General features: G+C 36.1%; 1 protein-coding gene across 1 annotated transcript in view; it reads left to right on the top strand.

Annotated features, from left to right (window-relative positions):
• The window catches only part of LOC137618319 (dynein axonemal heavy chain 5-like), a 328,916-nt gene that overhangs the window by 178,741 nt on the left and 137,675 nt on the right, over window positions 1-12,500 (top strand). Inside the window, exons 40-43 of the mRNA XM_068348490.1 lie at window positions 8,155-8,349; window positions 9,657-9,795; window positions 10,172-10,329; window positions 11,068-11,186. Coding sequence (XP_068204591.1) covers window positions 8,155-8,349; window positions 9,657-9,795; window positions 10,172-10,329; window positions 11,068-11,186 — 611 coding nt within the window. The remainder of the gene's footprint in view (window positions 1-8,154; window positions 8,350-9,656; window positions 9,796-10,171; window positions 10,330-11,067; window positions 11,187-12,500) is intronic.

The raw sequence follows: 12,500 nt of genomic DNA, 5'->3' as shown, positions 1-12,500 counted from the left end.
CCTAGAAGAGGGCACCACCCCAGTCTTCAGACTCGCAGAACTTGTAAAGCTATACACAACAAGAATGGAACAGCTCGGGGTTGTTTTGTGCCAGAAAGTTAATAGCACAAGGCTGAAAGAGCGCCTGTTAGCCCAGATACCAGGCCTGAGATCCCACAGCAAAGGCCGAGATGTTTTACTAGCGTTTGATGAAGACATTGGTGAAGCGCTAGGCAAAGCCTGCGAGCAAGACTGTGACACTGAGGCAGTTCACCTTGCGCGTGCTGCACAGATAGTTCGTCGATATATGTTTGAAGACACTTACCAATTCCGTGGATCATTCCCGGGCGGCTGTCAGGAGGACTCTGTGCCAAACGTACTAGTTGCAATGGTAAATATGGTGCTGGATGGCCCCACCATCAAGAATCAAAGCCATTCCTCTTCAACACAAGCAGCTCTTTCCATTGCGCAGCTTCTCAAGTTCAACAGTGTCAAGCAAAGTCGGAAGCAGGGAGCAACCAAGACACAGGAGCCTCCAGCTGTCAGACACAGTACGTCTCAAGAAACTCCTCTTCCAACCTATGTTGGGCTGATGCTGTATGCTGAAACACGCAAGAGAGGACTTGTGGACAAGCTCTTCTCTCTGGGCCTAAGCATCTCATATGACAGAGTCCTACGTCTTTCTGCCCAGATGGGAAACAGCGTGTGTCAGCTGTACCGCATAGAGGAAGTGGTCTGCCCGCCTACCCTGCGTAGCAATGTGTTCACAACTGCGGCTGTGGACAACATTGACCACAACCCAAGTGCCACCACAGCCAAGAATTCATTCCATGGAACAGGAATCTCGCTTTTTCAACACCCAACGTGTGCAGATGAGGGAGTGGATCGTAGCATTGCTCTCACTGGGCGTGATACTGGATCAAAGACGGTTGAGCCTCTACCAGAATATTACACGGATGTACGTCCTGTTGCTTCTTCTGTCAAAGGGCAAATGATCCCAGCTACTTCTGTGACCTCTCTTAGACGCCACAACTGTGAGCAGCACATAGAAGATGAGTATATGTGGCTGGAGAACACGAGAAGTGTTCTCAAAGATGATGTTGAGGCCTGTGAAAACACATCATGGGCTGCATACCATGCAAGGCACCAAGATCCAAAGCAACCAGTCATCACACCAACGTCCCTGCTTCCCTTGTTCCAGGAGAGTGCTCACACTGTGGCAATGATCAGACACTCTATTGATGTAGTCAGGAGTGCAGTTAAACATCTCAACCCAGGCCAAACTCCAGTTCTGACTTGCGACCAGCCACTATTCACTCTAGCAAAACAGATCCAGTGGAAGTGGCCAAACACATATGGAGAAGACCAACTGGTGGTGATGTTTGGGGGGTTGCATATTGAGATGACGGCACTGAAGACCCTGGGTGACTGGTTGCAGGGAAGTGGGTGGACCCAAGCACTGGTACAAGCAGAGATCACAACTGAAGGAATAGCAGACTCATTTCTTCGAGCAGCTCACGTCACACGCACCAGAAGAGCACACCAAGTCACAGCGGCTGCATTGTATAATCTCCAACGGCGTGCCTATGACAAGTACAGCACCACCAATACAGAAGATGATGAGCACCCTGAAAGCTTCGAAGACTGGTGCAGTCAGAGAGAACAGAGTTATCCGCAGTTTCAGTACTGGTCAACAGTCTTGGCACTGGAGCTGTCCACTCTGATCTATGTGCGATCTCTGAGAGAAGCCAATTTTAGCATGTACGTGGATGCTCTGACAGAACTGGCTCCGTGGTTCTTCGCACTAGACCACACGAACTATGCCCGATGGATACCAGTGCATCTACGGGACATGGCAGAACTGGCAAACAAACATCCAGACGTCTTCACAGAGTTTAGCAAGGGACACTTCACAGTCCAGAAGACCAAGAGGATCTTTTCAGCAATCCCTCTTGACCAAGGACATGAGCAGAACAACGCGTATGTCAAGGGTGATGGAGGAGCCATCGGCCTCACAGACAATCCAACTGCACTGAGGCGCTGGATGGTTGCCGGACCGGAGGTTGCTAGAGTGATTGTGGAATTTGACGACTTCAATCTGCATCCACACGATCAAGAGGAGACACGTCACCACGAAGAGACACCAAGTGTGCAGAACACTTTTGCCAGAGATGTGCGCTCACTCGTGGCCGTCATTGAAGAGCTGGGCAACCCTTTCGAGGAGGACAGTCAGGACTTGCTGGTGCTCGACACAAAGGAGATCGCAGACCCTGCAGTCATAGAAACAGTCCGTAACGCCAAGCAGATTGGCCAAGACCAGTTTGAAGCATTCTCAAAGGAATGCATCGTGGACAGAACCAAGTCCATTGAGGTGGCAATCCACCGGAACAAGCTACCACTGTTTGCGACCAAGAGAGGACCCAATATACCCAAAGGAAAAGAACAGGTCAAATCTCTGAAGAATGATGTTGCGCTCTTCGCACGATTATATATCGGCTGCCAGACCCGTGATGGGAATCTAGAAGAGTTCTTCAGGCATGAAAATCAGCAATGCCCTCCAGCTTTATCTGACGGAGGGAGACTGTACCTAGGGAGCAAGAGTGACTTGCTGGTGTGCCTTGAAGGCCATGCTGAGCCTCAGTTTGAAGCTCCTACTGTCACTGCTGTTGTCCTCGATGGAGCAGTAATCGTACAGATGTTGAAGCCGGGTACTGCCAACACGTTCGAGGAATATGCACAGCAAGTGTTCATCCCATACGTTGTACAACGTTTCCAACATGTATCACGTCTTGACCTTGTGTGGGACAGCTACAGAGCAGATTCCCTGAAGGCATCAACCAGAGAACAGCGTGGAAAGGGAGTACGTCGGCGTGTTGTCGACTCAGCAGTCAAACCAGGAAATTGGCAAAGTTTCCTGCGAGTTGATAGCAACAAAGTGGAGCTCTTCAGCTACCTCTCCACCATGCTTGCAGAGTCCTTTCAAGAAGAAGGCAAGGAACTGGTCGTCACTGATGGGGAGCAGGTGATCTGTGTTCCACAGCAAGAGGATGTCAACTCACTCGCACCATGCAACCAAGAAGAGGCAGACACCCGCATGATGCTACATGTAGCACATGCTGCACAACATGGTCACCACCAGATACAGGTTCGAACAGTAGACAGTGACGTCGTGGTCCTAGCAGTGATGGTAGTCCAGAAACTACCAGCTGGAGACGAACTCTGGGTAGCCTTTGGGACAGGCAAGAACTACCGCTACATTGCAGCCCATGAAATAGCTTCCTCCCTTGGTCCAGAGAAGGCATGTGCTCTTCCAATGTTTCATGCCATCACAGGGTGTGATACTGTGTCAGCCTTCGTCGGACATGGGAAGAAATCTGCCTGGGCAACATGGAACACGCTGCCAGAACTCACTGATGCCCTGCTGAGTCTGGCAAATGCACCCACAAGCATCCAAGAGGATACAATGCATGTCATCGAGAGGTTTGTCATACTCCTGTATGACCGCACAAGCAAATGCAAGGACGTCAACAAGGCGAGAAAGCAGCTCTTTGCAAAGACGAACTCTGTTCAGAACATCCCGCCAACCTACGCTGCTCTGGAGCAGCATGTGAAGAGATCTGCCCTTCAGGGTGGTCATGTCTGGGGCCAGGCATTGGTACCAACGCCCGTGCTCCCTCCACCAACAGACTGGGGCTGGCATCAGAGTGATGATGGGCTCTACACACCACTCTGGACCACACTCCCTGAGGCATCCAAGGCCTGCTATGAGCTGGTGTCTTGCGGATGCAAGAAAGGCTGCAAAAACCGCTGCAAGTGCAAGAACGCTTCACTGCAATGCACTGGTCTATGTTTCTGTGAAGGCGAATGCCAGTAGATTGGGACAGAAAACTTGCTAACCAACATTATGATCTGTAGACATTCATAATTCTGGTGACCAGATTTGAAAAGTTCGGAATCATAATTAACATAGTGTGGCAAAATCTACGTTATTGTATTACATGTATGTACTGCAGGATTACACAAGTACTGTGCCTAGAGACTGGGCTTTTGGTCGACTATATAACTACAATCTGACCATACTGTAAACTTCCCGTACTCTGTGTATTATTTTGACTAGCAATTTTGCCAGCAATTTGAAATAAAAAAGCAACTTGAGCAATTAAAGTGTGTTCCTGAAATCAGGTACTGGTTATTAGAGGTATTATGTCATTGAGTATTGAAATCTTCATCAAATGTCCACTTTTTCCACAAAATGGCGGCCAGTTTGGGGGCCACTTTTGAGAAGATTCATCTAAATATCTGTTAAACATTTATTGATGTTAATTCTGATGTAAAAAAAGGGAATTTTGGCCCATCTAGCACCAAACTAACGACACATAATGAAGTCTATGTAATGACGCTAATGTTAAATGGCGGCCATTTTGAACAATGGCCGCCATATCTTCCTAAGGGCTAATCTTGAATGCCTCCATATCCAAAAATGTTTAGAATATATTAATCTACATGTGTGCCAATTTTGGTGCTTTTAGACCAATTTGAACAATTGGTCTGCTATGCCGCTGTACTAATATATATACATGAAAATATAGTTATTGTATACTTTCATTTTTATTCCTTTTTAACGAATGCTCCAGCACTACGGTGAAGATACAGTTATCCAGGGCAAACAACGTTTGTGTTAAACTTTGGACATTTTACCTGTGCCATGAGCCCTCTAAAAGAAATGCTACATAATTTGTGGATAACGTGTTTTCCCCATTTTACCTAAGACTCGGTATTCTCTCAGATCAACTGGTCCATGGAGATCGAAGTTTATTAGAAAAAAAAAATTAGAAAAATAGAATACAGGTTGCAGTATTTCGACAAGACTTCCTGAATATAGATTAACATTTTGAAAGCTATATATTTAGTACTGAAAAATAAATTAAGAATGAATAAAGAACTTATAAATATAAGAGTTGAAGTCTAAATACCTATGTAAAAAACATAAATATAGGCTATATGTACATATAGCATTCCTATATAATAAATTTCCGTTTTGGGCGAGTAACAAAATTATTGATCTTCTCTGTCGCTTATGAAGGATTAATATCTCTAAATTTTGCCATTCTGACAAATCAGTTTAATTTCCTTATGTCAACAATTTAATTTTCTCTTATAAAATAATTCACATATATCCAAAAAACTAAATATCATCATCCGAAATCTGTATTTTATATGTGGCAGGTCAATGATTTTTTTCAAATCATAGACTTACAGTATTAATATGTTATTACTTATCAGGATACTATATTGCGTGTTCTCCTAGATTAGTTTCGGAGAATAAGATGAGGCCCAATTGATGAAAGATTTCTAAAGTTTGTCTTCATCCACTTTTGCACCTGCAATATCATATTCTTTTTTGTTTTCATCAGTGAATATTAGGTTGATAGAAATAAGATTTTCTCTTGGTAGGTTTATAGTTGCAAAAGAAAGATCATTTTGTTGTAAGCCATTTTTTAATTACGATTCTAATCACACCTTCTTCAATTATTCTTTTGGCAGAATATTGGCACCAGCAAGGGCAAGGTAATAACTAATTATTCTCATTTAGTTGAGAAAATTTCCCAATACTCGACATTTTCTTTTTGTTCTTTGATAAAATGAAAAATTCTCGCACCCTATTCTTTCTGATTATAATCTGTTTGAATATACTTCTTTTGAAGTAACCACAATGATATTGTACATAAAATGCTTTTATTTGTAAGAACTATATCTGTATATATTAGATTTATGGATTTACGTTTCAAAAGTCCCATTTTCATAAGGACGAGAGTCTACTCTTTTGAGAAGATATAAATCCATAATGTTCTTCCAGCAGAAGCATTGTTGATAAAGTCATATGAAAACATATTCTTATAATACTGTATTTCGATTTATGCTGACTTCGCACATTCTATATTTAACAGGGAAAAGGCAGCGATCCATATCAGGTAAACTTTATAAAACTGTACTGTATATTCTCTTTCATACCTTTTCCCCCAATCACTCCTTCAGCAAGATATTCAACTGATGTCAGGAACCAAAAAAAAATGTCATTGAATGAATACGGATAAGAATTGTAATACGTTATACTATTTTCGTAAATGTAGTTGGCGTTCTATACGGGAAAAAATCCTTTTTGTAAATATGTAAGTTCATTTCTGACAACCAAAATTAGTATTTTCTGTATATATATATATATATATATATATATATATATATATATATATATATATATATATATATATATATATATATATATATATATATATATATATATATACATATGTATATAATTTATATCTACACATGTTTGACATTCTTAATCTTCATCGCTCAAACAGTCAAAAAAATGTAATTATTTAAATGATTTCTTGTAAAAAAAAAAAAAAAAAAAAAAAAAAAGTATTCACTTATAACACTCATAAAATTTTAGTTAAACAATGTTATCGTCTTTTCATTGATATGTCATTTCCTTGCTAGGTAGAGGTTCCTTATATCTTTGAGACTTATCCCACTCGTAGGATGTGTTGATATTTTCCCAATACAACAAGTAGCTTCCAAATTTTGTATACCTTGAGCATTTACAAAGTAATAATATGTCTATGATAGAAACCAGTGTTCTGTAATCGTGAATATGAAACAATACTCTTTTGCAATAATTGCATTTAAGAAGAAATTTCTAATTGACAACATATTTTTTTCTCTTAAGAAATATAGTCTTTAGTTAGCAAATGTAGTAAAGAAACAAAAATAAATAATGATTATTCCAGTCAAGTGGATTGTTTTAAATGTCTAAAAACAAAATAAACATATCCTATAACGTTCATCAGTAAGAAAATGATCGTGTAATTCAAACCAGTGCATTAACTCAAAACTCGTTAACTTCGAAAAAAATATCATGTAGTTTATAAAAGGAGACAAAAATAAAGATTTAGTACACCGTTGAAAGGTATATAACTGAAAAAACAGCACTGATTCTAATCTTCTGCAGTTTTGAAACTTATTATATGTAGAAAAAAAAGCTTCCAAATATATTTCGGGTACAAAAGTCTAGTTTTACATGCCCTTCATCAGTGCTTAAGTTTAGAGGAAATTTTTTACTTGCGCATGATTTTTTTTTTTTTTTTTTAACGGGTGTGAATTAAGCTTTGGTAACTGAAGAATATGATGAAAATTCCGCTAATCATCTTCGTTAGTTGAAAACAGTTTTGTATTTAGAATAGAGAGTTAATTCCAGTGATTTTTTCTCCAAAAAGCATATAAACTACGATCAAGAGTCTGCTTAGTAAATTTATATAACATCTGGTACTTTCCTTATATGTTTAGCATACGTAAGGAGTTCCAACGTTGTGTACATACCGTTAATGCCTTATGAATAGAGAAAAGTTGAATGAAAGGTTTAATTTTATGTTTCTCAATTTTTGTGTATTACTGTACAGGAGCCTGTAATTGGGGCAAAACTTGATATATTAGATTAGTAATGTACATATATGTTTTTATTCTTATAATTTTTTCAACCCTATCTATGGGGTTGGCTACACTGCATCGTCGAGAAGCCCGAAGTATTTCCATATACTTCTCAAGCTTTAAGAGAATGATTGTAAATACACCACTTTTTCTGTGGAATATGACCCAGTTTCCAGATTATGTGCTGAGTGACCTTGGCATGCATGACTAACACTACGACAGCTGTTCTTCACATTTTCCATTTTCATTTCATATTTCAGCTCTATTGCAATGGATAAAGTATGCTGAGGTTGCTGTGAATCAGTAATATGTCTAATTTTGATAATTATGTATTGATAAAAAAAGTTGTTAATTGGCGTTATTATCATAAGATTTTCTTTATGTACTGTATATATTCATGATAGAGGAATTGGGTTCATTAGCAACATGCTGTTCGAATAATACCAGGGTAATCTAAATGCTCTGTTAAAGAAAAATTAAATTGTGATTTGACGTACATAAAACTGAAGCATACTTGTTCGCACTGTATATACTGTACTATTATTTTACTATTATTCTACTATTAGGAACTTCATAAACATCCATGGGACTGTTAATAGTAATTAATTTCCCATAGTTTGTACCATCTCTCTCATTGCATCGAATACCACAAACAGCATCCTGATTTTAATCGTTGAATAACAGAACCTGGGTTATCACGGCCGCCAAGAGCTCCCGGAGAACTTGAAGATTCAGTTCCGCAACGTGGCCATGATGGTCCCTGACAGACAGATCATCATTCGGGTTAAACTCGCTTCTTGTGGTTTCTTGGAAAATATTACACTGGCAAGGAAGTTCTTTACGCTCTATAAACTATGCGAAGAACAGCTCACAAAACAGGTGAGGTTGGAGAAGATCTTATTTATCACTACCTTTCATAAAAGTAATGCTATCAACAATCTTTTTATTGATTAGAGGTAGGCATAGGGATATAGGATTTTAGGGGCATTGAAAATGATAATTAATTTTGAAGGAGTTTGTCAGTCCAAAAAGTTTATTGAATGTTAATTTTGTTTAGCTTTGTCACAACCTATACAGATCAATAACAATGACCTTTAATATCAAAGAAATTTATTGATGTATATATGGTTACATATAAGGACTTACGTTTAAAATTAGATCATTTAATTGTAATGGCATCATAATGTCTTCCATTATAGCTCAGCCTTCTTATAAACGTAAAATATTTCTGGAGATAATTTATTTTCCTAGAAGCAGCCGTCATAGGGTATATACAGCTTCTTTGAATAATAATTTTGTATCACCCTCCATATGGAAAGAATTTTTAAAAGATATTTATGTAGATACAGTACTTTGTAGTCTTTTTTGGTTTATATTGATCATCCATGATGTTTGATGGTATCAAATTAACGTCTTGTTTACATTCAAAGCCTTCCTAAAAGGCAATTTCTAGAGCCATTTACACACCAGGAAAGGTCAATGATTTACCGTGTGTAAATAATTGAGATTACTTAGAGATTTATATGAGTAAATACGACTTATTTTTTTCTATTAAATGCCACTTCAAAAACAGTTCGGATTATTCTTGAAACGTATTTTTTTCTTGGTAAAAAAGATAAGTTTATTATATCATATCCAATTTGTTATCTACTGATACTACTACTGCGACTCACAACAACAACAACAACAACAATAATAATAATAATAATAATAATAATAATAATAATAATAATAATAATAATGATAATAATAATAATAATAATAATAATAATAATAATAATAATAATAATAATAATAATAATCTATCATTACTATTAATATCATTATTTTGATTGGAATTGTTAACCAAACAGTTAAATAGAATAAGAAAGTAATTAATTTTCATATCAGAAGGCTACTAATAAATAAGAGGTTTTTAAATATAAAATCAATGTATATATAATTTCCGTGTATATAAAGGAAATAATCGAATTTTCTTGTGCTTATTATCTAAGACCCAACTTATTTTTACAGAAATTTACTTTTTTGTAAGAATACATTTGCAAGAAAGTTAAATTTATCCTCATACTTTTTTCCCCGACGCGTGGATAAAATATTTTTATGAAGACTCTAACACTGCTTCAACGCATTTACTACCCACTTCAAAACCTTCTAATTTGAGATTCTATTCCGTTCGATATTATAAGGTCCACTATGATTTTGGTTTACGCAACATACTGTCAGTCCTGCGTACCCTGGGAGCATCTAAACGAGCCAATCCTAAAGATTCAGAGGCGACAATCGTGATGAGAGTTCTTAGGGATATGAACCTTTCAAAGCTTGTGGGTAAGTTTAATCATTACTGTATATCTGAATGATGAAGTAGAACTAATCGTAATTTCTCTTTCGTATTGCAAATCTCATTATTTCTGTATATTCTTTAGTAACAGTTGATACAATGTTGTTGAAACTTGGAGGCTTTAAATTTACTCTTTTCATATAGAAATGCGTTTTGTGCTAGAAAGTACATAAGATAGCTATAAACCAAGGAAATATAAATTATCTTTAGCTAGAAACATCCATGCCACATGCTATAAAAGGTTATACAAAAAACTAATGCCTTAAAGTAATGTGCTTCAGGCAATAGAATCAAAACAAGAATAAAATAATAAACAAGTGATTTGTCAATAACGTCTTTTCTATTTTCTCTATTCATTTGCAGATCAAGATGAACCCCTTTTCATGTCACTCATTGACGATTTGTTTCCCAATATGGCTCAAGAAAAGGGTTATTATAACCAACTTACAACAAATATAGCAGAGGTTGTTGCTGAAATGGGTCTAATCAACCATCCTCCTTGGACACTAAAGCTTGTGCAGGTAATCTTATGATTAGCAATTCAAAGGAAATGTTGGCTAAGGTTTTTCTACGTCTCGTTTGCCTTATGGATCTAAATTCAACACATTTTATAGTAGAATTCTAAATTATATACACCTTGGGATGTTTATCATCAAGACAAACTAGAAAGTGAAAAGTTGAAAGAATGTAAAAAAGACGAAATGTAATAGCTTTGTTCATTCTTTTCTTAAAACAAATTTTGGCTGGATTTCCTAAAACCTCGATATTGTTCCTGAGAGTACAATGCATCGATCTATAGTGCAGTACACTTTTCAGAATTTGATTTCTGGAATACACATTTGCCTAATTATGTTTATACAGTCTTTCATTCTTCAGCCTGTTAATGGTATTTTTATAAGTCCTTAAGTGTTTACAGTTTTTTTTCTTATAGTTATACTGTAAAAAATGTAATGAAGTTAATTATTTGATCATTTGCCTAGCTGAACGTTTGGCGCAAGTCTAATATAGAAGAGATTAGAGTAAAATCATGCTATTCAAGAAAAAATACCAATATATTATCCTGCCTCATGAATATTCAAACACAGAAATCCTACCATTATGAAAACTTACTTGTCTCATCATACACATGTGTTACTGCAGGTTTCTCCAAGTTATTCAGTCAAGGTGAATACTACTTTTTTTTTTTGACGGAACGAATGAAAAACTAGGTGCTCATGCATAAAAGGAAATTATGTACATAACATCATTATTTTTTTCAGCTCTATGAAACGCAAAGAGTTCGACATGGCATGATGACTCTGGGACCAAGTGGAGCTGGAAAGACAACCTGCATCCAAGTGCTCATGAAAGCGTTAACCAAAATGGGACAGCCGCACAGGTATTCCCTCGAATGTGACCTAATATATACAGCACATACACGAGCAAACATAAACTTATACACACACTCATATATATATATATATATATATATATATATATATATATATATATATATATATATATATATATTATATACTATATATATATATAAATATATATATATATATATATATATATATATATACTATATATATATATATATATATATATATATATATATTTACATTGATTGAAATCACGAGTGTTAGTGATATATATTCATCTTAAATAACCACGTGTTGCAAACTTATATCTCAGCTATCACGGTGGAGATGGGTTTATTTCAAGTCTAAGAACAGATTCCTGAATTCGACAGATATATATATATATATATATATATATATATATATATATATATATATATATATATATATATATATATATATATAAGGTTACTTGTAATACCCTTATATCTCACTTGATAACTCAGTTGGTAAAGTCCTCGCAGGCATGGTTTCGGCTGAGTAGCTCAGGTTCGAGTCTCTGCCCAGCCAGAAGCTATTACTGTACCATAAATGAATTCCAGTGGATATAAATTCCCAATGTAGAATTTGGCATTAAATAACAATGTGGTTTATATTTACATTAATTAAAATCACGAGTGTTAGTGAAATATATCCATCTTAAATAACCACGTGTTGCAAATTTACAATTCAGCGATCATGGTGGAGATGGGTTTATTTCAAGTCTAAGAGCAGATTCCTCAATTTGACACGAATATATACGGTGACTTGTAATAAACTTTTAATTCTCTTGATAGCTCAGTTGGTAGAGTCCTCGCAGTAATGGTTTCGTCTGAGTGGCAAGAGTTTGAATCTTTGCCCAGCCAGAAGCTATTACTATAAATGAATTCAAGTGGATATATATTCCCAAGGTAGAATTTGGTATTAAATGCCATTATGGTTGATATTTACATTGATTAAAATCACGAGTGTTAGTGATATATATATATATATATATATATATATATATATATATATATATATATATATATATATATATATATATATATATATCACGAGTGTTAGTGATATATATATATATATATATATATATATATATATATATATATATATATATATATATATATCACGAGTGTTAGTGATATATATATATATATATATATATATATACAATATATATATATATATATATATATATATATATATATACACTCAAGGGTGCTAAAAGACTAGAGGTACAAAGTTTGACAATTATTAGAACCACCCATAATAAGCGCTTTTTCGGGAATACCAAAAACTTCCAAACTCAC

The sequence above is a fragment of the Palaemon carinicauda genome, chromosome 2, assembly GCF_036898095.1.
Source record: "Palaemon carinicauda isolate YSFRI2023 chromosome 2, ASM3689809v2, whole genome shotgun sequence".
Taxonomy (NCBI): Eukaryota; Metazoa; Arthropoda; class Malacostraca; order Decapoda; family Palaemonidae; genus Palaemon; species Palaemon carinicauda.
The sequence above is the reverse complement of the archived record's forward strand: the minus strand, read 5'-3'. Positions and strand labels throughout refer to the sequence as shown.